Source organism: Catharus ustulatus, chromosome 4 (assembly GCF_009819885.2).
Source record: "Catharus ustulatus isolate bCatUst1 chromosome 4, bCatUst1.pri.v2, whole genome shotgun sequence".
NCBI classification, from domain to species: Eukaryota; Metazoa; Chordata; class Aves; order Passeriformes; family Turdidae; genus Catharus; species Catharus ustulatus.
In genome coordinates this window covers 54416929-54442729 of record NC_046224.1, presented here as the reverse complement: position 1 = coordinate 54442729, position 25801 = coordinate 54416929, and the positions used below count along the sequence as shown (strand labels likewise).

Sequence of the window (25801 nt, the reverse complement as noted above, 5' to 3'; positions counted from 1 at the left end):
CTGGATCAGGGAGGCTGCTTAGAAAACAATGAGAGCATATTTTCCTTATTATAGTTGAATTGTCAGTTTGGCCATGAGTGGCATGATGTCTAGGTTACTTTTTGATACTCATGATAACATTTTCATCTTACCTAAGTTCTTCAGAAGACATAAAGGGAGGATTATACAAAATGTCACTGTGACAACAAGAAACCGCCCATCGACGTACCATTCCCTGTATAAAACATTAAAAAAAACATACCATGAGCACATCTCAAACATTTTCTGGTTTTCCTTACTCAGTCATCCTCTTTGCTATACTTAGGGAACTATCTTTGGTCTCCTTACCCTACAAGCTCCTACAAAAGGAGAGAAGGGACTACATCCTGGCTTTGTAGACTCATTAAGTATCCATGGCACAGCTCTGACTCAGGTAGGGCAGATTTCCAGGGTCACCAAAGTATTGCCTTACCATGGAGATCAGTGCATGGGTCTGGGAGGCAGAACCACCACCTCTGTAACCTGACACAAGCCACCCTGCCAGGATGACAAAAGATCATGCAAAGGGTAGAGTCCCAGTGGGGTTGGGGAACCACCATCAGTCATTTGCCAAACTACCCAGGCATGTGACTGGAGCAGCAAACCAGGCTCCAGCAGGCTGGTGTGTACTAGCTAGCCCAAGTCTGCACCTCCTCTACCAAAGTGCTTTGCATCCTACTGTAAAGAAAGAAAGACCAGAAGGGGCAGTGTTGGTGATGTTCTGTATGACCTATTGCTTGGTCCAGTATAGTAGGAAAGCCTGAAGAATGGAATCTCTATCATCTTCTACACTGCAGCACACCATATAATCCAGTGCAAGGGGTATTTTCTAGTATAAAAAATGCCACGCCTCAACTAAAGTAGGTGTTAAATGCCAAAGAGTGATAAAGGGCAGAAATCTTAGTGTTGTACTCTGCAGTTGTTATACGCTAGTATCAAAGAATTTCACTCTGTGAACATGGTTTCAGGGACAAAATCATGTAAGAGGCTGAGAACTCAGGAAAACACATAGTATCTTTAATATTTCAAGTGTTCCCTAACACTGTAAAATATTGGATTCTATGATAAGAGTTTTGTATATAACAAAATTCTTCATGAAAAGCTGGTGTGCTAAAAGTGCAACTAAAGCTTTCATTTCCTATCCATTTTCTCCTTCCCAAATTTGTCTTGTCTTTTATCAACCCCCTGAGATATTCCCGTGAAAATCTACTTCAATAAACCTAAAGGGTATCCAATACTTCAGAGGTTTTGTAAACATATGCTTAAACTTTACTATACAGTGTTAAATTCTACAGTCTAAGTACCAGAACTAATGCAACTTACAAAAAAGTTTCTTCTTTTCCCATTAGAAACTTTATGGCAGAAGGTAGCTCATTTTTGACTATGAAAAGATAGCTCAACATTGCTGGAAGAAGAAGAAAATGAAGATAATATTAGAAAATGGGTAAAATAGTTTGTGAAACAAGTACCAAGAAGCATCCTTCACCTTTTCCCATTTCAGTGTCTGATGATAGAAGACCCGCCCCTAAGTATGACTGACCGCAAATTACTGATCACTCAATAATGCTGTATGTTTAAAGGGCTGCATGCAAAATGATAACCACAACAATACTGAGGAGCATGAAGATCCCTGGATGCCATGGAGAGAAGGAACCTGACTTGTTTGTAGCTGTAAAATTATTGAGATATTCCTGGGCTTTGTTTTTCAATATTCCTTATTTCCTTTACCTCCAACATTCTGAAGAGAGGTAGCTCCAAAGACAATCATTTTCCCTGGGGTACCAAAGACCTGCTCACCAAGCTTTTCATACACCATGCAGCCTGCAAGAGAAGAAGAGAAAGGTAACAAACACACCACTGAAAGCTGTTGAGTCAAAGCACTTACAATTCCTTTTCAGCCAAGCACCAATCTATACAGCCAAACCTGCCCTTTGCAAGTAAATAGGGAGCGCTCTTGTAATTTCTAGGGCTGAAAATTATGTAGGAATGTTTTCTTGACTTCTATAAATGTTATTGTTGGCTACCAGTCACTTCTGAGATGGAAGCTCTTAATGAGAGTATTACACCCCTTTAATGAGTCTGTCTATAGCCCGAGTGACACGTTAAGTTCATCCTCATCCCAGCATGTTAAGTTTTGCACCTGGAATGAGAGTAATGTGGGAAGACTCTTCTCCAGAAAAAACCCAGCACACAGGATCCACAAGTCAGCCCTGGCAGCCTGGACACACACTACTGCCAATCTGCAGTTCTGCTTGCCCTAACTGAATGATCAAATGAGGACAGCCACTGGTTTAGAGGATCATTTACGGCTTCTAATGACAAAGCCTTCACTTTTGAATTCTCAATGTCGTATGTTTTTGGTACAGCAGGCAAAGGTGTAAAATGTAACTAAAATTTCTTTTCAAATATCCTTCAAGCTTGTGAAACTCCTTTATTAATTGGTTTGTGTTTATGGTAAATAGGTTTTTTTACTTGGTGGTGATGTAGGCTAATAAAAAGACTGGGCATTGTGAATATGATGAGATACACAGGAACAGAAATAAAAATACTGCAGATTTTATACTGGGCAGATGATTTTTAAAATGTATCCCATTATCTGGTCTTCTCTATATTACCTTACAGCTGACATTTCTGCTTTGAAGTTCATTTAAAAAGTAAGTTTGAGCTTAAATGTACCAGCAACATAGAAAACAGGACTTAGATTTTGGGAAGTAATGGGGCACAAATGTATCTGCATTGAGGAACCTGTGCCTAGTTTAAACAGGCAGTTGCTGACATCATATGTGCTGTAAAAGTAATCATGCAATCAAATTGCATATTTAAATATTACAGTATTCTTGTGCACAGATATTAAAAAAAAATATGGCTTTAGACATTGTTAACAAGGAGAGAGGCTCTTGGACTTCAGAACACATTGTCATTTGACATAATGTAGGCAACTTCTAATTTCTATGTTTAGACAGTGTGTTAAAGTTGCACTTCTCTCTATGAAGGAAATTCTATTTTATTCTAAGAAAACTCACCACAAAGATTATCAGGAATTTTACACTAACCACTAAGGACAAACTACTTCCAGGTAAGCTTCACTACAGGCAAAGATTCATTATATTTCATTTGCAATTTGATTTGTAATGCAAAGAAACTATATGAGCTGCTCCTTCTAGCTCATTGAAGATAACATTCCTGGGCAGCAGAATTCATTCTTTGTCATAAGTTTTTCTCTTTACAGTGATGCTGTTCTCCATTGCCATGCTGTAAATTCTTCAAATTCTTGTTAATTCTAGGCTTCTGACCCAAAGCGTGTCAGGCCTTCCTATCGCATCAGCAAAATTATAGAAACTCCATCTTGCACATCTTACACAAAGCACCGGGCTTCATTTGAACACTTGTCACCTCTTCAATTTTTACATTCTTGTGAATGGTCTTAAATTACCTGTTTCCTTTGAACACACCAACAGGAGATGTATAGAATAAATAGACAGCAGTGTGACTGAAACCAAAAGCAGCCTAAAAAAGAATGGAAAATAAAGTTTACGATATGAGATGAGGTCTGACATTACAATATTTCATGTCAGGTCAAGCTCCTATTGATTCTGAGATAATTTTTTATTCTCTGACAATGCAAAAAGCCCTAGAATACATGTGATTCACATCCTTGCACATGCTTGCAGTTCCACAAAGGAGGTAGAAAACTCTGGAAGTAGAGGGATACAACGAAATAAAACTTAGCAGAGCTGCAGAGCACAGCCTCTTAGTCACACCTCCCCATATTGAAAAAAACAAGAATAAAGTTGTTTTATCAGATAGGAAAGAAGATTTATCAGAGCACAGATAAGCCAGATGTGTCATTCAAAATCCATTCTAAGGCTTTTTTTTTCTTCTGGAAGCAGAGTGAAAAAAAGGAGAGTCCTATATTTAAGGACTTCCATACCAAATGAAAGCATCTTTCCCAGGACATGTTTCATATGCTACCAAAGGGGTGCCCAAATGGCATTTTATGTGCCTCACAGTGCCCAAGGAGGAGGAAGATGTGGGGAGTTAAGGCTTGACTGGCTTCCCTTGGGAATAAAGGCTGTAACCAAAGGCTTGTACTTTGCCCAGGTAGGGATTCTTGTTCCCCGACTGATGTCAGTGCTGGTCTGACATGATCCATAATTTAACTTCACACAGAAGAATTGCAGGAAGTAATGACCAAACTGTTTGTGTAGGGAACTTGCAGGCACAAATAATAATTAGTCAACGCTGGGGGCCAAGTGCATAAAAGCACATTTTCTCATTGCTCAATGTCTTTAATCCAAGCACCATGTGTGCCTTCCTCTCCAACACTCTGACACACAAAGACCTGATGATGTTTTCATGATGTGTGCGAAGAGCATTCAGACAATCTGTTGGCAATTCCTCCCTTTATTATGACAACTACCCTCCGGACACCAAGAAAAACAAGGCTAAAATTCAAGAGAAAACAAACTGCTGCTATAGATAGGCAGCAACACATCTTTTTCATAGGAATACATAGAAAGAATAGAATGAGAAGCCTCCTCCCCCCACGTTTTTATAAGTTTAGACTGGAAATACTTTAGTGCCAAATAATGACCTACTAGTTTCTTGGGGCCAGATGAGCAGGGAGAAACATAAAGAGGTAATAGGAGGAACTGTCCTTTCGCCAGCAAAGAATGATGGTTGACAATAACAACACACTCTTTGTACAGCCCTAAGGGTGTTTCTCCTTGAGAAGGCAGAGAAGGGAAGGAAGACAGTACTGGCTGAGGTCACTCTGGTCCATTTTTTATGGATTTGCTAAGCCCTGCTCCTGCCCGTGTTCCCTGCCGAGCTGTTCCATCCTTGTCTGCCTACAGACACAGTGCTCAGCCCCAGTGCTCAGCTGCTGGGGCTGACTCACTCCCAGCCCCAAATGGCTACAACTCTCCATGCCAGCACCCAGTCTGTCTAAATATTAAAAGCTTCTGTTTTTCAGGCACTGAGCTCATGGAGCCTTTGCAGTGGTAAAAATAACACTCCCAAGCAGCCAGGTATTTATCTGATCTGCTGTCCTTAGCTCCCCATAGGGTTCCTACAGACACTTGGCATTTTCATTAGCACTGTATGAAAAACTTGTTTGTGCTAGGACTGTGGTATGGACAGGAATATTCGTGCCAGAATCACCCCTTGGAACGGAATGAAAATGTCCAAGCCACTCGCTCTGCACAAATTCAAAACAGAAGCAGGGGAGCTTGCGCTTCAGTCCCAAAAACAATCTCCTTCTTATTATTTTGTCTGCTTTCAAAGAAGCGCTGGTAGCTACAGAAGCCAACAGCAGATACAAAAGTTACCTTACCCCAAAAGAATAAACAGTTTAGGCCAGGCGACTGATAGAGTGTTGGGAAGAACAAAGCATTCCTGTGGTGCCACTCTTGTCTTCTCCCACATTTGCCACATTTACCAGGTAAACTGAAACCTGCGCTGTCCCTCCTCTCTGTGAAGTCCCAGGCTTTGGGGCCAGAAGACCTGTGAGACTTATGCAGTCATAAGAACTATTTCACTGAACAGTTCTGAATCCTCAAAAGTGCAGGGGATGGTAGAGCACAGGGTTTGCTTTCATACATCATCCCTGTGGGCTGGTCTGCCAGCCTGCCCTAAAACACTGCAGGAGTTACACTGCTGCTTCCCGACCCCTTCCAGACACACCCAGCAGACGTGGCTGCAGTGGGAAACTTCAGCTGTAGTCTCACACTATTCCTGATCTAACAAGCCCCTCTGCCTGAGCAAGGATTTTCAGATCATGTGCAGTGCTGTGTTATATGCAGGTATGTGTTAAATGTGTTAAATGCTTGTGCTTGGCCAACCCATATTTCTGTGCAATCCATCTTTTTGGTTCTGGCTCTCCAGGATGAAACCACAAGCAGCAACAACTGCTCCTGCCACCTCCAGGTAGTCCAGCTCATCTCTAACTTCCCAAACTTTTTGTGTTATCTTTCTACAGAAAAGTTTTCTCTTCCTTTTGCATACTGGAAATGGTGCTTTCTTTTGGTCTGGAATTAAGTTCCTCTGAGTTCTTACCTTCAGTATTTTTGCCTAGAAAGTATAATGCTTTATTATGGCACTGTTAAGCAAATAAGATCTGTCATTGTCATGTTTATTTTGCACATCTTATGCTCAGGATATCAGATCTGAATTGATTCAGATGTTCAGGGCGGTGCACACTTCACATGCAGGAGCTCAACAATTGTGAGAGCAGAAATCAGGCTGGGTCTGCTTTGTTAGTACTGAAAATGCTCCCTTAATTTTTCTGCATCTGCAGAATTTTCAGGGATGGTGCACATCAATACTGGATAAAGTAACCTAGAACCTTTCCAGAACTGTGCTACTCAAAAGCAGTGAATTTAAGAACTTCTCATGTGCAGAAAGCAGTGAAAGTATTATTAGGACTCTAATCACCTGCAAAGCAGAAATTATCTACCTGTGCCAGCAGAACTATACATTTATGGGAAAAGTAAACAGATTTAGGTTGTAAAAAAAAAAAATCTACCACTAATGGACTAGGTTTAATGCTGAGATTTTGGCATGAGAGCAGAATATTTAAAGCAGTTCAACTTTCAAGCCTAACTACAGACACCACATTAGGATCCTGCATCTCCGAGCTTCAAAGAGGGCAGCTCCACTAGCCTGTTTGGTTAGGTCCTCCTAACTTACTTCCTTACTTCTTGCTTCTCAGCTGGCTGCTTTATCTCAAGGCCAACAGATCTAAAGGTATCATGAAGCTAACAAAAACTATTATCCACTTTTAAATGCACACAGTTAATTTTATAGAGAACAATGCAGTCATTCACTGAATGAGACCTCCACATTCATGTTTGGCAGGTTTTTGTACAATTTGTTGGTACAAATCTACACTCGGGTTGAGCTCAGTTACCAACACACCTTGCTAGAAGTTCCTCTGGCATTCACATCACTGGTCTGATCTACGTCACTTACTGTAACTGCATTTTTAAATCCTTTGGGACAAACACATGTCACTTAACTCTCATAAAAACTGCTGAAAGAATGATAAGAGTATGGGATTATAAAAAACTGAAGCAGTAAGGAGAAATTGAGGCAGCTCCTTTGCTGACAGCCTATTATGACAGAAGAAGTAACTTCTTTTTCTCCCCTTACAGTGATGCCTATTCAGGGCTACCTAAAAACAGAGGCTTAAGGCATCCACAGCAGGTATTGCAACCATCAGTTTGTACTCTCAGAGATGGAGCAATATTACATACAGGTTAAAGTACTGGGTAAAAAAAAGTAGCAAAAATAAAATAAACTCTGTCACTCTGCTAATGAAAGATGCAAATTACAGCCCAGCCTAGCTTAGTGGCAACACAATAATGAGATTCTATGCTGCTAAAGTAAATGCATTAACTCCTTTGATAACTCCTAGATTTTACCAACTACAGCAAACTGCAAGCTAACAGCATGAATCTAGCTATCCTGGCACAAAGCCCCAGAGCAGATGGCTATATGTACCACTTTGGTCATCTACTCTGCTTTATACAGGGCTCAAATTATGTATTTCCCAAAATCCTAAGAAATAACAAAAAGTCTATATTTTTAGATTTGACATTCAAGAAATGGCATCTCTTTAAAGCAATCTGTAAACTCAATAACTATGTTGAGTAGTTCTCAAATATTGTAAAATATTGTATTTCTTCTCTCAATGAACATTTATCATTGAAATCTGCACACAATTCCCAAATGATTTCTTAACGATCACTTTTCAAAATGAAACATCTTGTACTGAGATCCAGAATAACACTTAGTCATTCAATGGCACTGTTTCATTTTTAAACTATTAAATTCTCCTTTATAAAAAGCCTCTTTTTTTCTGGAGTTAAGTAGTCTACCTCAGTTCTTTTCTATACTAAAATCTCGGCTGTATTTATGTTGGCTTTCAAGGACTCTCACTGAAGAAACTGTAGGAGTGAGATGAAAACATTGTATGTAATATATAAAGGAATATAAATATTCTTGCTTTTAAAAAGAGTGTTTATTGCACCATGCTTTGAACAAAGCTCTGGAGATCCTGTGACATGAGTAAGAACTAGGTACTAACCCACTGCAACTATTACTACTGAATATTTTTGATGTCTATATAGCTTGCAGAGCACAGGAAAAATTCCTGTCTAGGTCTGTAGTAAATAACATGGACTTAATTTTCTCTAGCACTGCAAATAATGGCTTTTTCCACAAAAAAAATTGACTGAAGAAAGATGTCTGAAACTTGTAGCTAATATTTTCAGGCTTGAATGCTGTACTTGATTATACATGGACTATAAATCCCTCCACTCGCTGGCAGTGCACGCATTCTTTAAACACAGTGAAATTCCATGGAGATCAGCTACTCACCACATGAATACTTACAGAAAAAGGAGAATTCCTGTGTTGGCCAAGGCAAAAGCAAGACCCAAAATCCCACTGCCCATAATAGCATTGCTAAGGTTGAAGACAGACATTCCCAATGAAGTAGTTCCTGGGATCTGGAGAAATAAAGGCAGATGTGTCAGCAATGGCTTGGAATGGAGCAGGGAAATACAGTTCTGCTTCAAACCCTGTGTTTTTTGATGTATCACACATAAGTGATACATAGCTACTGCTATGGAAACAACTTAATAAAAAGTGTTTGAAAGAGGAGTTGCTGAACTCTGTCACATCTATGCTGCTTGACACATTTTGTAAACTCACCTAAATGGTACAGGCAACACACAGCTCATACTGCACTTTCAGTTTTAAACCCATCTTCCACTCCACCTGAGAAACATCCTGGATGTGTAATTTATATATGGTAAAGCCACAAGAAACCACCACAACTTCCTGCCCAACGTAGGCCAGAGGGATTCCCTTGCTCAACACAACCAATATGCTTGGGGGGGTTTGTTTGGGGATTTCATTCAAGTGCTGATCCCAGGCAGTTCCTACTGGAAATTGAATTCAGTTATAGTTGTGTGTGCCCAGAACTTCTGAAGATCATGTCTAAAAGTCTTTCACATACACAACATACAGGTCATCTTGACAGGGAGCAGAACAGTGAGAGAGACTTACATATTCATCACATTTCTTCTTCTCAAGGTGGCTGTTTGTGAGACTTCTTCTGCTTTCTCGATCCGAAATAAACTTGCTGAAAGAAGTCAGAGGATTTATTTCCAGCAAGTACTTAGAAAATATGAACACATTCATTCCATAAGCAGCGTGTAATTACAAAATACACAATACATAAAAACTGTATGTGAAAAGAGGTCAGACTCATAAACGTTCAATGAGCCAGATTATGCCTCACTGAGGCAGCGTGCATTGGGCATCAATGAAGGTAACATCAGTACCAGATCAGAATAAATGTGTATATATACAAAATATATGTATATACAAAATGGTCTTTTAGGCTATTTAGGAAAGAAGCAGAATCAATTTTGTGGATGGAAAAGTAATTTGTTTGCAGAGAAGCTAAGAGGAGATACTTCTCCAGGGTGCTGCAGAGGCACATGTGACCCCCCCTGTTCCCAGCCCCTGCATGTGGGGTGAGCATAACTGACACCACTCCACAAGGCAAGCAGCCATTCTCTGTAGCTGAGTGGGTTGTACTTATTCCTTTCCCTCATTATCAGGCTCTGAAGCTCCTGTGAAGCAAGTACAACAAGAAACCAAATAGACTTCTCCCCCTCCCTATCGACCTCCAGACTCCTGGGCACCAGCTCAGTTACTTCCTCCCTTGCCAGGCGGGAAGGTCCCAGGCACATGGCCCACCAGGCTGTGGTGATGACCCCTCCACAGAAGAGGAAAGCATAACAGCATCCTGGGCACTGACTGTAAAATCAAGCAATTTCAAGTCCTAAGTGGGGAACTTGGGGCTGCAGCTGCCCTGGCCAGAGACAACCTCCTGGCCTCCTCAACCTTCAAGGATTATGGGAGCAGCTTATATTCTTTTACATTATTTTTGAGTTGAGATTATGACTGTATACTGATAAAACAAACCCTAGATTAAGTTCTGACTCCATCTGCTGAGGATCCAGGTGACTAGAAATTGTAAATCAAATTGTCCTATAAATTCTGTATTATGCTACTTGCAGATCGTACTGCTTTGATTCTGCTTGTTTAAATCCTGTGCCATTCTAATCATAAATTCAGTGCTACACTACTCATAACACCCTGCTAAAAAATAGACCTTTAATTGTAACTATGAATTACTGCCATCATCATTCTGCCAAGGATCCCTAAAAGTTTTCACCTATCCCTTCACTGTCAGGTGGCACTTTCAAAACCCTACATGGCCACTAAAACCTTAAGTTGCCCCACAGGGTTTGTATGGCTGTAATTAAGAGGAGGAAGATGTGACACATGTGCCAGTGCTGGACGATCCTGAACCAGACAACTCACTCTGTTGGTACACGGTTTTGGGCTACTGGCTTTTTATGTGTCTTTCAAAACTCAATGCTGAATTCATCATATTGCAAAACTAAACACTTCTGTGCAGGGAAACATAGAATAAACAGTTTTTCTTTCTCTTTACCCTTTACTTGTTCTGTGTCCTTGATGTATCCACATTTAGGAACTTACTGTCCCCCTGTGGCAGTGTTGGCATCCTTGAGACTGACGACACTTCTGATTTGGATGAACTGTTATTTTCTCACAGATCTTCTCTTCAGCAAACATTTTAGTTTGTATAAAGCATTCTTTCAGCTTTTCATCTTTTGAAGGTTTATGCACAATTAAGTCCCTGGCATCTTTGCTAATCCGCAGATGGTTCTTAGTCTGCACTGGCTAATGCCTCAGCCATCGTACACGTCACATACCTAACCAGGGGCTGTCACCAAGTATCAGAGCCCACTTCAGCTGTAGCTACATTAAGCTGGCTCTTCTTAAATTGAAACAGACAAACAACACTGAACACAAACAGCAGCACCGCTGGTCCTTTCCCACAGTAGGAAATACCTACTGGCCAGGGATGTATAGTTCAAACTGTGACTCAAGACTTTGCATCATCTCAGTACATCCAGCAGTATTGAGGCTGGTAATAAATCCACAAACTTGTAAAGACAGAGATTGAGCAAACTTCCCTACTGCCCCAGCTGTGGCCTAATTACTAGTGATATGTATGCTAGCACAGCTTCTAAGGTCATACCAAAATCATGCAGCTATAATGCTGCTGACTTGGCTTCCACAGCTGATACACTGGGCCTTGTGTCTTTAACATTTTGTGTTTATGCCTTAAATCTGGGCATAGATGGCAAAATGTAAGTAGTATTTTAGGTGGTTTTTTTACAATTTTGACTGCTGTCCATTGGTCTGCTTTGATTTCCTTTATATCAATAAAAAAAACTATAGGCTTCTCCTGTGTTTTTAAAATACTAACTCCAGCAACTAATTTGCTGCAAAATACAGACATGATATCAGATTTACCAGTCCTAACACAGTTGGAATAGATGGCTGAACCTCCCCCACCGTTTTATGAAGTGAAAAGAAACTACTTCTAAGATAGACTGATCTGGAATTAGCTTTCCAAAGCTCACCTTGTAGGTATTTCATCCTCTTGGAATAAAATCTCAACCTGATTCAGAGCATGTGCTTTTTCTCTTTTATGTCTGTTTAAAGCCCATCTCTTGAATGCAGGCAGCAGAGTGTGAACGGTTTGAAAAAGACATTCCAGCTCTCTCTGGAAACACCCTGCAGGCAATTTGTACAGGCAGGAGCACAGAGAAAAGTTTTGTCTCTTTTGGATTTGTAACTGCTGCTGGGAACATCTGTGGGCTTTGCCTTCTTCTGTCATTTATGGAGACCATGTGTCATTTTAGATTTTGTCAAGAGTTATGATAGAAGTCACTAGTCTGCTCCCCCCAGTTCTGCTCATCCCCTGCAGCCAGTTCCCCCTTAATAATTGCAAAAATAACAAATCTGTAGATACTATTATTATTGCTTTCTGTATTAAAGTTCCATGGAAATTATTGTTAAAAAACTAATAGACGATAAAGACAACACTTGAGTAACATTGCTTGAATATAAAAGTGACCACGGGACTTTCCATTAGAATACATCTGACAGAATAAACAAATCCTGCATAGCTGGTATCTTCCATGGCCAACAAACATATTATTTCCTTTTGGATGGAACTTTGAGAGAACTAGTCTGATTTGATAAACCGATCCAAAGTACTTTCTTCTGAGTTAGTTCTAGAGTAAAAATGGAGTGGGCTTGTTGCCCAGCTGGGCTCCTCATCCACCCTGCGTTTCCCACGTAACACCGCATTTTTCTCCATTTATGGTGTGTGATGTGTACAGGAGGACAAAGTCAGACATGGGAATGTGGGTACTGGGATTCCAAACCATCAGGTACGTAGCACTGAGCCCAGCTTTCTTATGGGGGACTTCCCAGTCCCTGCCTCCCAGCCCCAGGACAGCTTGCCCAGACAGCTCAGCAGCGATGAGTGCAGGGGCATGTGGGCTCTGCCTGTGCTGCATTTGCTGTTGCAGGCAGCTTAACCTGCAAATCCAGAGGAGAGGTCTGCCTTGGGAAAATACTTGGTGCAGCCATACTATATGACACACAGGTTTTCCATACATGAAAAAAATTGCTGACCTTAAATTAAATAAAATTTTTAAAAAGTAGGGTAAAAGGTAATCCAATGAATTCAGCAAAAACAAATTTTATCAAGATACTGCTTTTTATCAACATTATTATTTTTTTTAATTTCAGGGTGGTTTTTTCCCCATAGAGCATATGAAAGGAAACATATGTTGGAATACTGGAATTTCTGGTTAAACTGTGCCATGCATCTGCTCTGCTTAATAGACGTGCTTAGAAAACAAGCCATTCATTGTCACAGAATGTTGTATTTTTGACCTTTATGAATATGACACAAACTAAGTGAAACGCCTGCTTATGCCGGCCTCTCCCAGCCCTCCCAAGGATCAGAGGCCACTGTGAGAGGTGCTGTGGCAATGCACTGCAGAACTGTCTGTGCCATCAAAGCCTTGAGACTCCCTGACAAGCATGAAATCCATTTGCACTGTTTGTTGTCTTCATTTCAAATGCTTTACCCATCACTGAAAGACATAACCTGTTCTTATATGTTTCTGCTTTCCTGTTTTGTTTCCTGTATCACAGCTGAGTATGAACAGACTATACAAAACTTTTCAGATACATTAATGAAATATCCTGGTCGAGATAAAATGAGCTCATCTTTGTGATGCACGAAGCCTCACAGCTGGCCTGGAAAGAATACCTTAATCTAATTATTTTCCTGGTTTGATTTAGTGCAAAGTAGAAACTTAGACTTATTGATAAAGTGGTTTAAAAGGATGATGTTTAACTATGGTTTCCAAATTTAATTTATTTAAGAACTTCAATGAGAAATGTTTGATTAAGGTGACACCCCTAAGCTAACCACTTTGGCTAAGCAGTTAGCCAAAAACCATTTAGCCATCTCAGATACGTTTAAACATAATTAAATTTAAATGGTATCTTACAATGAGTTACACATTTGTTAGGGAAAGCTAGTTTTGCCAACGTGGCAGAACATTATCCTTAGGCAGCTTCCTAAACTGCGTGCTAACTTGAGCAGTGGCAAAGATTTCCAGGGCAGGCATGAACAAGAAATGCAGAGGAAAGCTTGATCTGACTTACACTGTGAAACTTGGAGCAGATCTTAGCATACCTACTAACAGCCTTGCTAACTGAACAAGGGGTGCTGATAACTTACTAGCAGCTATAAACCAAGGCAGGCATTCAGACATCAGCTTCCTAAGAGCATTGTCATAGCTACAGTCAAGAAGTAAGTTATCTAAATACCGATTTACAGTTATGTGCAGAGATGACAAAGTTTTATAGCCAGGAGACATAGTTAAAAGTCACAAAATCCATGTCTGGGTTTCATGCAAATTTCTGAATCGACATTTTCAGAAGACGTTCTCATTCAACATCTGCATACAAAGAAAAACCCCTCTTAGTACAGCCTCTTCAAATCAACATCTCCTCCATACATATACCTAGAAAAGGCCCAGAAAAGGCTGGAAAGCCTAAGGAACATGCAGATTTCTTTCCCAAGATCAAGAAATACTTGGAGTTTACAGCCAGATTTGGAGTCAGTATGATCTACAAAAGACCCTTAAAAATTTGCTCTACATTGAGCTTGAAAAACTACGTCCTGAGAGAAAAAAAAATTAAAATTAAATACAGAGTGCAAAATCAAACAAGTTGAAACAACAAAAAGGTAAGTTAGTTGAAAATTACAGATCTAATCTAATGCTCAAGTGAAATCAACAGAAAAAGTCCCACTGATTTTGATGGACCTGGGCGTTTTACAAGGCCTCACATCATATGCCAGGCAGCATAAAATGTGTTGTTCCCTATTCCTGTTAAACTCTTACACCATGGAAAAAAGGTGTTTGCCAAAATAGTTACAGAAAGGCATTAACCACATCCTATCAGGATGTGCTCAGCACGGCAGGATATGCCGGCCTGCTCGTGACACGTGGAGGTGCTTGCGCAGGGCAGTGGCTGCGGGTGGCTCAGCGACAGCTCAGCCCCAGGACAGGCTCCAGGGCTGCACTGGTGCACACGTGGAAGCTGTGGTCAGAGCGAGCTGCCTTGAAACTCTTGGTTTGGACATGGAGGGGAACATGAACAAAGTGGGATATACAGGGCAAAATAGTCATGCATGGGATGCAATAGCTGTCCCATGAGTGCCTGGGCAGAGGGCTAAGAGAACCACAGTAGCTATATCCTATTGCTGATAGCTCCTCCTTCTGTAGAGGAAGCAAGATCTCCAGAAAGGAACAGAAAATTATGGAATATGTTAATCTGCCCTAAGAGCCAGAACAGCAATCAGAAATTCTGCCTGAGTTTCTGACCCTCTTTCTTCACTTCACTTTTCTTCTTCCTTTTGCAGGCAGTCTGGATCCAACCCAGATCTTGCCTTGCTTACTATGCCCTAACTCCACAAAGCACACTGTGACCATAGAGGACCAGGCACATACAGCACGCTCCTTCCCCACCCTCCATAAACATTCACCGACAATGAAGTGCCAGCAGGGTTTTTCCCCATAACAGTTACTGATGGCATCAGCCAAGTGCTGGGGAGGCAGAGCCAGCCCGGTATAGCCACTCCTTGTCTCGAGGATATAAATCCTCAACAGGCTCCAGGGAGTGAATTTACCACTGTCAGCCCCTAAGCTCCTCTCCTTACAACATGAACCAGCAGGAAAGCAAGCAGGTTCATACTGGAACTGTTTTGTTTTGGCAAAGTTGGAGGGCTTTTTGTCTTTCTCTTGCCTTTTTTTTTTTTTTTTTTTTAACAGAAGTGGTTTGTGTTTCGTTTTGGCACTTTCCATCAAAGCAGTTGCATCAGAAAATTCCTGACCAGCTCTAATCTTCATCAGCGCAGCTGCACTGCGGTCACAGCACCACCCGCCCTGCTGGTGTTGGCCCCAGGACTTCCCTGGGGCTGGAGGCTGCACCTCCTGCCCCCCCTGCCACCAGCCCGGTGCCCTGCTCTGTCCCATGGTATGGCTGCCTGGTTTTGCTCCCTGAATGGGGTGGGCAGTGCTACGTGCTTATTCCCACAAGTGTCTCCAAGATCTTTGTCCACCTACACAGCTGTGGGTCCCAAAACTGATTCTAACCTCACCTGGGAAAAAACAGCTCTGAATTTTGTTTTAACACTGGAAAGTGAGATTCTCATGTAGCTGGAGAGGGTGCTGCCAACAGGAAGAAAAGGCAAGAGAAGAAGGTTTCAAAGATCATAAAATAGGTGGAGGCAGCCCCGCAGAAGGGAGCAGAATGATGTGCCGGCACAAGCTCCCTGGCAGGGCTGGATCCCTATGCAGGCACTGACTGGCCTTATGCTCCACCTTGGTTTGCAATATTTGAACAGGAACTTGATCAAAACAGAGCTTCCTATTTTACAGGTCACAAAATACAAACAGGGTCTGTCAGCAGGTCTTTGCTGTAAACTGGATGGCTCAGCACCAGTTGGAGGCTGGCAGGGAGGGCTGGAGAACTGCTCTCTGGTGGAAAAGGCAGCTCTTCAGAAATGACTGTAAGCTTATAGAAAAAGCCAACAGCACAATAATTGCATCTGTAATAATTGTAACTAATAATTTTCACCAATATTGATGCATTTTTTTAAACTTGATCTGAGTTAGATGTAAGACTCTTTTACCATCTTCTTGCCACCTCTGCCTCAAAAGGGCAAACTGCTTCCCAGTTTATCTTGTCAAACTGCAGATACAGACTGGAACTACAGTTCCTGCCAACCACACCAGCTGTAACTCCCCAGAAGCTTGGATGCATGGAGGTGGCCAGACAAGTTAAAACCATCATATCAGAGATCAAAGGTCAATGAAGAGACTTCCCCAAAATTATACCATCATATCGTTATTACTTCTTTGCTGTGTGCAAGCAGACATCTAAAAATTTTGGCTTTTTGCTGCATTATATGTTTGTAAATTTTATTAGACTAATTTGAAATATTCAGAATGATGAATAAATTGCTACTCTATTTGCTTTATCTGCTATTGCAGCCTATGCCCAACAGATGTTACGTATGAAATTCAAATTACATCTTCAAATGGAGCATGACTTGGTAATGAATAATTCAGGACATATACTGAAAATTAGAATGCTGTTTTTAAACAGTGTTTCTTAGCAGAGGCAACGTCAGTGGAAAAATACTCACCTATTTATTTGGCCATTTTCCACCTCTGTGAAATCATTTGAATCATTGCTGATGTTATCATCTTCAGGGACAGTCATATTCTGCAATTCAGTCAGTTCTAATCCAGCTTTGAAATGCATGCTGGGTGAGGAACTGTGCCTATCCAAGTGGTTCTTCAAATACTAGTGTTTGGTTGGTATCTCGTGGGTAAACTGCAGCCACAGTGTCAGCAACCTAAATAAAACAAAAAAATCCAAGATGTATACCACCAACAGCAGGCAATATCACCAAGAGAAGCCAGTAAAACCTGCACAGGAGGGACATCTATATCATACCTTGTATGTCCTAATGAGATCAACCTCACTAACCTTATAAAATTACTCTGTCCTGCAATCAATTACTGAAGACAGTATTTTTTTTAACTTGTGAGCAAACCAAGCCTGTTTGTTTCATGAAAAAGATTAACCTCCTACAAATTAAGGAATTAAAATTATTTGTTTGTCCAAGTCCTAATTCAATATCTGGTGTTTGTCTTCCATGTGTTCTCCATTCCTACTTAAAAATATAAAATACATGTCCATGCTGATGCTAAGTGGGATAGAAAGAGGGTCAGAGTTTTACCAGTACTGTGTTCTACTAATACATATATTCCAACCTGTTAAGGATTAAGCAGAGGTGCACTGGATGCTTTGTTTAAGTTTTTGGATGGTCAAACTTGTTATGAACAAGGAGAGAAACAGAAAAAACCCAAATCCCTAAGCTCATGTATCACAGAAAGAGCAATGTATACCCTTTGTCAGGCAGTTATTATCTAGAGAGCAGGTGATCTCTCCTCTGATAGACGTGTTCCATAAAAGCAGAGAATAACACCAAAGGCAGATCAGAGAAGTCTGCTACAGTGACATACTTTCTCATCAGCAATGCAAATCAACTGAAAGACCAATATTTTCTGGAGTCCAACCACTCTCGGCTGAGTTACAACTCCAGCGTGGTAGTGAGGCAACAGTATGTTACTCACAAACAAGCTCCTGCACCATAGCTCTCTCCATTTCCCTTTTGTGAATGAATTTCCTGCAGTATTGCCAAACAACAATTCAGCCTGGGGTACGTGGTGAGCCCTCAGATACCAGATTAATTTGGGAATATTTTTAAATTCTCAGGGCTACCTCAAAGCCATCAAACTGCTTGCATGCAACCAAAGAGGCATGAGCATCCCCAGGCTCTTGCAGGGCGAGACAGGAGGATATAGTTCACTTGTTCAGTTATGACATCTGCCTGTTTCAAATTAAGTTTACAGAAGCCAGTACTTCTGTTTTATGCCACATCCCCACCACGTAGAAGACAGCTTTGCAAGCAAGCAGATTTTTCCCTGTAAATACTTCCTCAGAAATGCCATATTTAAGTTTACACGTGCTCTTAACAATTGCCCAAGAGCCCACCCTGTCCAACCTTCAAGTCTAAAGGCTAGCCTTGAGGCTATCAGCAGAGCAGGGCTGGATCCCTTCTCTTCAACTGAAGGAGCAGCCAGGGAAGTGATTATGGTGGCAAACACTGCCTGGTGCACGGGTAGAGTTTGGGGCGTGTGAGCAGGGTACTTTTCAACTCCTCTGCAAAAGAGATTTCCACTACAGATACCAGGAGAAAGCTGCTCAGGTATTAAAATGTTGGCACAATAAAACATTAAAAAAAAAAAGTTGATTCAGGTTGCTGATAAATAAATGCAGACTGGCAAGCAGAGGGTGGTTTTAGCATTCTGGAACAGTCTTCCCGGAGGCTGCAGGGATAAAATAATCTACCTATTTTGGAAGAGAAGTACAATCTTTTTATAAAAGGATAAAGCCACAGGAGATGGCGACTGCTGAGGTGGCAAGGACCAAGCCCACTGAATTCTGCTGTTTCTTGTGACCCTGAGTTCCTAAAATAAACAATTTCTTAAGAGACCTGGCAACCTCTGTACCAGGATCTGTGTCTCCTGGCATTTTAAAGCCTGTGTAAAGGTTCATCTGAAATTCAAGCAGAGAAGCTTTTCCTTTGGGCACCGTTTTGCATCATGATGCCCAGGAGGATTTTCAGAACTGCCTTGACATTGCCTGTGTTAAATAAATTCCCCCTTAAGTGTTTCAAAAGCAGGTGCTGAAATTAGCAGCGGTGTGAGGTAAGCAGCGCACAGGAGAGCCGGTTGCACAGCTCACTGACGTGTGGCTCTGGCTTCACCCTCTGCCCCTCTACCACTGAAACACTAAGGACCAGGCTGGCAGGAACACAGTTCCCTGCTTTATTCCCAAGGGATCTTTGCAGCACAAAAGTGACAAGCTTTGCCTGTTTCAAAACCCTGCCTCTACAAAAAACTAATTGAATAGAGACTTTGCGCAAGGGCATGTAGTGATAGGACAAGGGAGAATGGCTTTAAAGGGAAAGAGGACAGGTTTAAGTTGGGAAGAAATTCTTCACTGTGAGGGTGGTGAGGCACTGGAACAGGTTGTCCAGAGAAGTTGTGGATGCCCCATCTCTGGAACTGTTCGAGATCGGGTTGGACAGGGCTTTGTGCAACTGGTTGTGGTGGAAGGTGTCCTTGCCCATGGCAGAGGGGTTGGAACAAGATAATCGTGAAGGTCTTTTCCCACCTAAACCCTTCTATGATTCTATAAGACAGAACAAAATCTTAGAGCAAGCTAATCAGCAGTCATTTCAGCAGATTCCATCTTTCAGCCAGACCAGTTGCTTCTGAAGCAACATGACACTGGACACTTCTCTGAATATACATAAAGTTCTTGCTAGGGTAAGTAATTTACTAAAAAATCTCAAAACAAACCCCTGAAACAAACAAACAAAAAATCTTGAATGAAATCATGTACAGCACTTCCAAGTATGAGAAAACCTGATCTCAGTGTCAAAACATGAGGCGGGTGAGGAGAGAGTGGTGGGGCTGGGAACTGTGGTTTTCCTTGTCATGGCATGAACTCATCACAGATCTTTGGCGAAGTAAAACCAACATGTCCTCTGCATCTCTGCCTACAAAACTGAGATGATAATAGCGACACTAACACTCAGTTTGTGAAGTGCTTGAAGATTCAGAGACAAAGGGTGATACAAGTGTGATACCTGGAATAAAATACTATGCAAATCACAAAATTTTTGCAATGATAACTTTATCTTAGAAATAAACAGAGAAAAACCTTTGTCAATGCTAATTAATCTGGGCACTCCCCACAGTCAATGGGTTGTAGGTGGTAACGTGAATTTCTCCCCCAAACCACCTACTCTAAACTTCAAGTTCACCCATGTGACAAATCACAGTCTAAATAAAATCTAAAATCCCAAAGGTTAGGGTTCATATCGACTAGCTTAATTCCCTACAGGTCAAGTGTCCACTGCAGGCCTGTCACTTGGCCTCTACAGGGGAGCCTGGTGCTGCTGGAGGATAACAGCCTTGACCCACCTTTGCTCCCAAAAGAAGATTCAACACTGAGATAGCTGAGTAAGCAAGTTACCACCTCAGGTGTACATGCCACTAGTGCTGTGAGAAAAAAAACCAAAACTGTTTAAACTAATAAAAATTCACCATATGTTGATGCTGAGCTGTGTTGGAAGCAGCAAGGTAGTATTTGTACTTTTACGGCCTTTTCATTCAAGAAATGTCTTAAAAGAAATGCAAATAAAAATGTTATGTTGGCAAGAGTTCTTAGGCTGAGCTTTATTCCTAATTCACATTGAAAGACAGTACATAATCATGTGAATAGTGACTGCAGAAATCCCAATCACCTCAGTCACTGTGCCTACTACTCTGTCCACCCTTAAACCTCTCAAAAGGAAAACTTCCAGAGACCTGCCATCAAACCTCTCTTTTCAGACGCACACCTAGTCAATCATAAAGGATAAATCAGAATTTTGCTCTTACTTGCTCTACTTGCTCTTTTGCTCTACTCAGATGAGCAAGCACTTCTTGAAGAAGACATCACCCCACGAGAAAACCAGCAAAAAGCTAATGACTCTTCAAAATGAACCTCAAGGACCTGTGTTGGCTAGCTGATCCAGCTCCTCTGTTTCTTAGACAAAGCACTGCTCTGGCCTAGCAGCTTATCCTTCTCTTTAAACATCTCATGATACGTCTTGTTAAAGCCATTACAGATAATTTATTTGTTGTGCGCTCTTTTCCTATGGGAAAGATTACAAGCGGTCACAACTTCAGGAGGACTATGAGATGACACAAGGTAAAATGAGTTTATTATTTTCTAAGACACTAAGACCTTCACAAGTCATTAAAATACATTCCAAGAACTGTGGTCATTTTCTATATTGACTTGTGAAACATAAAAAATAAAAAACCTCCAGTTTCCTGGAGCTTCCTGTTAAAATTACACAAGAGCAGTAATGAGATCAAGAACTTTACGTTTGAAAAAAAAGAGATAATACAGACAATCTATTTCTTCTGGTTTATGTATGAATCCTTTCTAGGCCACACATGGAAGAGGTATAATCTCAGAAAGCACTTCACAGGAAGTTGTGTTTCTAGAAAGAACATCACCACTTTTGGTAGTAATCACGACACTTTAATTCACATGCCATTTTTTGGTCATATCCCTGTAAATGACACAGTTCCAAAAGTGTCATCTTAAGGCGTGTGGCTGCTGAAAAACTGACCCAGTATGTGAGAGGCATTTGGGTAAGTGGTCAAGCTGGACAACATCTGGTCCATCTCTGGGTACATTTTGCAATGTGCCCTTTCACTGGGCGCTTCATTCACTGCGCGCTTCCCGCTGTCAAACGGTGTCAGGGTTGGTGAGCACCCAAGACACACTAAGCACTTTTAACTATGGAATTCAAGGTAATTTGCTCAAAAGACAAAATGTGACTCAACTTTCTTCTCAAATGTAGTTTTGCCAAGAACTCTTGGTTGGTTACAAGTCATCAGAACCCTGCACTTGAGTTTCGCACAAGCTGTTTTGATTCCTGCAAAGCCTGAGATGTGATACGTCTTTCTTTGCTCACACTTTTGAAAGTTCTTTCAAAGAAGAGCAATATGACCAGTAAGACACCATGGATTATAAATAATGAAATATGGAGACTGAAACTCTGCATATGGACTATTCACTTAAATGACAAAAAGCAAGAATAGGTTTTATACGTAACAGTATCACACTGGGAGGCAGGGAAGCAACTATCTCCTTTTTGTTCTGCATTGGTGACAGCTGACATGGGGAACATAAAGCTCCAGACTTGCTCCTCATCTACAGAAAGGACAAAATGGAGAGCCACTGAGATAACAAAGAGCTTGGAAATTAGACTGACTCACATCCACTGAGCAAACATCTGCAGAGTTTGAAATGTCATTGCCTCCAGCTCCTGAGCTCTGCCCCTCTGCAGCAGGCAGCAGCCACAGGAGCAGTGGAAGGAAGCGGGTTCACCCTGGCCCCCTGTGATGTCCCAGCTGGCCCCAGGTGCCACAGAGAACCAACAAGGTGCTGGCACATGCCTGTCCTGCCCATCTGCACAGCTGCTGCAACCATTCGCTTGGTGTCTGCAAACCACCACCCCTCATCCCCAGGCTCCTCTCCCTCACAGCCCCCACAGCATGCAGGATGGAAACAGTTAAAAGATAAGATGGGGGGTGGGAAAACAAGTGACAGAAGTCTTGGGAAGGAAGGTCAAAAAAGGGTACTGTAAAACACAAGTGATGAGAACAAATGTGGATTGTCAACATTTCTCTTGGTAGTGCATGACCTTTTGCTGCAACAGGAAAGTGTTCCTGCTCTGCCCCATCACTCTCCACACTGCCCTTCCATGCTGCCAAAAAGAAAGGGAAGACAGTCCCAAATTAAGTCTCGACAGGCTAGTCAGCTGATCAAAGGCAGGCAAATAAGAAACCATAAAATCCCAGCCTGATTCACCAAGTGATTCATTACTTGAGGCAAAACACTTAAGGATGAGCCATAAAGGAAAATGGTTTTAAGTACATTTTTGTTTAGAGCCCTTCCCAGTCAATTTAAGAAAGGCATTTGGCAGAGGAATATAGTCACATTTTTTCCTAATTATGTTTCTTTGTGAAATCCTCTCGACAGTCTTGGTTTTCAGAAGAGATCCCACAACACACTGCCACAAATAAATGCACTCTTGTCTTCCACAGAAAGTAGAAATGCTGTGTGAGTGGGGCTTTATGGGTTACTGCAACAAAATACACTATCCACATGTATTTCTAAGGGTTAAACACCAGCTCTGAAATTCCTATTAAAATAAACTTTTCTACTACAGAAGGAAGAATCCTTTGTAAAAGTTCATCTGTCACTCACTTTTCCTCAACCCCAGTTTACAAGTAATTTCTTTGCCTCAGTTTTCTTGGAATGTAACAGACTAGAAGCAATATTTACCTGATAAACTTGGGCAAATATTGTAAAAGTTATCTGCAAAAGATGAAAAAGCTGCCATTTTTCCCAAGAGCAGCTGCTCAGACTTCTTGGATTGGATTAAGGTCACAGCAGTAAGTATCCATCAGAAAGAAAACTGAATGCAGGCTTAAAATATTTAAACATTTCCACAACACCCACTTGCCTTCACAATACAAACTTTCAAGTGATGGCTATTATCATGTTACTTGCTAGGCAGATTCCAATAGAAATGAGTGAGATGCTAAAAAGAGAGAGAAGAGCACAGGAGAGAGTGCCATTTCTGCTCGGTCACCACTCTTACACAGCTAAGAACAAGCTCCCAAAACAGCAAACACAGACAAAATGTAGGACAGAGACCCAGGATGAGCAGCCTGCAAGCAGGAAGGCTGAGAGAGCATTGCCTGCCCCTCCATCCTTTGAAACCCTTGTAAAAAGCAGGATTTGGGCATGAAGGACAATTGTTCCTCCACGTTTTACAGCAGTCTGCAGAAAGCCTCAAACTCAGGGATAATCCTCTTCACACGGGTATGTGCAGCTTGGCGCTCACTGCCAGCAACTGTCTGCCATCCTCACCCAGCCTGGAGAGCCCAGTTGGTCCAACTACAGCATAAATAGTCTCAAGTGACACGACAGAGGATGCTGCAGTGTGCTTCAGTGAAGTGCTCTCTCTGTGGTGCCTCTTAAAAAGAAAAAAAAAACCCCGACCTTCCGAAAAGGCAAAGTCAAATAGGAGTCATTCGGTATGACAGTGAAGCAGATCCCATTTTAGTCAGTGAATTTCCACCGAGCCTCAGCAGAAGGCCTGTGCTTACCAGCAATATGGCAGTTCGGAGATTTCACGCAGGTTTCGCAAAGCGGATTTCAGCGCCATTTCGGCAGGGGCTCCTAGCCTGGGAAGGGCACTTATTGATACCTATATCCTTCAGCAACAGATGGAATTTCCTTTTCGAGGTTTTTTAAACAAAGTTGGTACTTTGATAGCAGATGAAGCAAAATTTAGATGGAAGATGCTGTTTCCTTCTCCCTCAGTAGCTGTTTTTACTTCTGATCTATGAAGGTTAGACTCAGAACGCAGGGAATTCTGGCTTTGCTTTGTTTTGCTTTTTATTCCTGCAATATATTTTATCAACTAACACGTATCTTTTTCTCACACTTTACTTTTAGAACAATGTCTGTTCTATGTTATTTTGCCTTTCAATCACAAGTAAAAGCCAAACAAACCTGAAGGTGAACGAAGCACAGCACATATTTACAATTTGGACAAGAAATTGGTGGAAATGCCCCACATCAGTCTGGCACTCCGAACAGCCTACGGACATGAGGTGAGTTCAGCTGGTGGAACAGGGAAACTACAGCTTCGCCTCCCATAAAACCAGCTGCCAGATCCAGGGTTTATTTCAGTCCTTCCAATGTCACAAACAAAGCACGTTTTACACACCTCATGAGGAAACAGACACGTCTTAGCTACAGGTTGCACTATGAACTCTGCAAAACAATGGAACGAGCCCCCTGCCACAAAAGCGAGCTGCCCTACACACACGTGAGCCAGGGCATCCGCTCGGGCCTCTTTTTGTTCTGCCGAGCCCTCGGAAAGCGCCCACCCCAGCTGTTACTATGTATTTACGGGCACCACGCACACGCGTGCGCGCCGTGGGCCCAGCCTGCATTTTCCGAATACCGTAAAACTCGCGCTGACCCCACGGCAGCGCTGGCTTTAAGGGAAAGGCAGGAATGTTCCCCGGGCACGGCTGCACGGGGGCTGCGGCGCCCGCGACCCGACCGTCATCAGGGGCAAACTCATTTATGATTACTCTTTATTTCTTTCGCTGCCGGCGAAATCCAGCGGCCGCGCACCGCCAGGTTTTTATTTCTGCGGGATTCTCGTGTTCATCCGTGGGTTTTTTCCATGCCCGCCGCAGCAGCCGCGAGGGAGCATCGCCGCATGGCCGCCCCGTCCGTCCGCACGGCCCCGCCCGGCCCGCCGCTGCGTTTTTGGGGTTTGCACGGGCAGAGCGGGGCGAGCAGCGCTGTGCGGGGATGGGGAAGGGCTGCGCCCGCCGGGGACAAAGCGCGGGCGGGCTCCGGCACGGGCTCGGGGTCCGGCCCGCGCTGCGCGGCCGCGGCGCGGAGACAAAGGGGACGCGGGAGCCTCCGGCTCCGTGGCTGTGCTGCCTACCTTCCCCTGGAGCCGCGGGGACCCTCGCAGAGACGATCCACCTTTTCCGCCGGGATCCGGCTGCAGAACCCCGACAAATAATTGCAGGGATAAAAATAAAATTTAATTACCAAAAAATAAAAAAAAAAATTAAAATAAGAAAAATAGAAAAGAAGAAGAAGAAAAATGGGCGAGGAGGGGGGTGAAATTAAACTGGCGAAACGAAAACGGCGAGAAAGATGCCTTTCCTCCCTTCCTCCTCCCGCCGCCAGTGTGTGCATGTGGGCGGGCTGCCTTGAGCGCGGGCGCGGGCGCGCTGCCGCGCGGGCTCGGAGCAGGGGAGCGGGAACGCGCCGCCAGGTGCTGCGGGAGCCACCGCTCACACGTGTCCGGCCCGGGGACCCGCGGCCCCCGACACGCCCAGCTCCCCGGCAGCGTGGACCTTCAACACCTCTCTGAAAAAAACAAAAAAAACCTCCCACACCCTAATTTTTTTACTCTTTTTACAACAATCATTTTTTCTCTCTTTTTTTCATGCCACGGTTGGCCACAGCAGAAGCCCTCCTG

The 25801-nt window shown here is 42.5% G+C and overlaps 1 protein-coding gene across 2 annotated transcripts in view; it reads right to left on the bottom strand.

Moving 5' to 3' along the window:
- Positions 1 to 25538, bottom strand: part of SLC38A1 (solute carrier family 38 member 1) — a 42032-nt gene extending 16494 nt beyond the window's left edge. For both annotated transcript variants that reach the window (XR_004417641.2, XM_033057274.2), the window contains exons 1-8: positions 25256 to 25538; positions 16718 to 16930; positions 9094 to 9169; positions 8416 to 8531; positions 3452 to 3525; positions 1747 to 1839; positions 1342 to 1423; positions 132 to 214 (exon numbers count right to left, since the gene is read on the bottom strand). Coding sequence is in view for 1 of the 2 variants with exons in the window: in XM_033057274.2 (XP_032913165.1) it covers positions 132 to 214; positions 1342 to 1423; positions 1747 to 1839; positions 3452 to 3525; positions 8416 to 8531; positions 9094 to 9169; positions 16718 to 16836 (643 nt within the window). In the remaining variant the exon portion in view is untranslated. The remainder of the gene's footprint in view (positions 1 to 131; positions 215 to 1341; positions 1424 to 1746; positions 1840 to 3451; positions 3526 to 8415; positions 8532 to 9093; positions 9170 to 16717; positions 16931 to 25255) is intronic.
- Between the last annotated feature and the right edge of the window lie 263 nt (positions 25539 to 25801).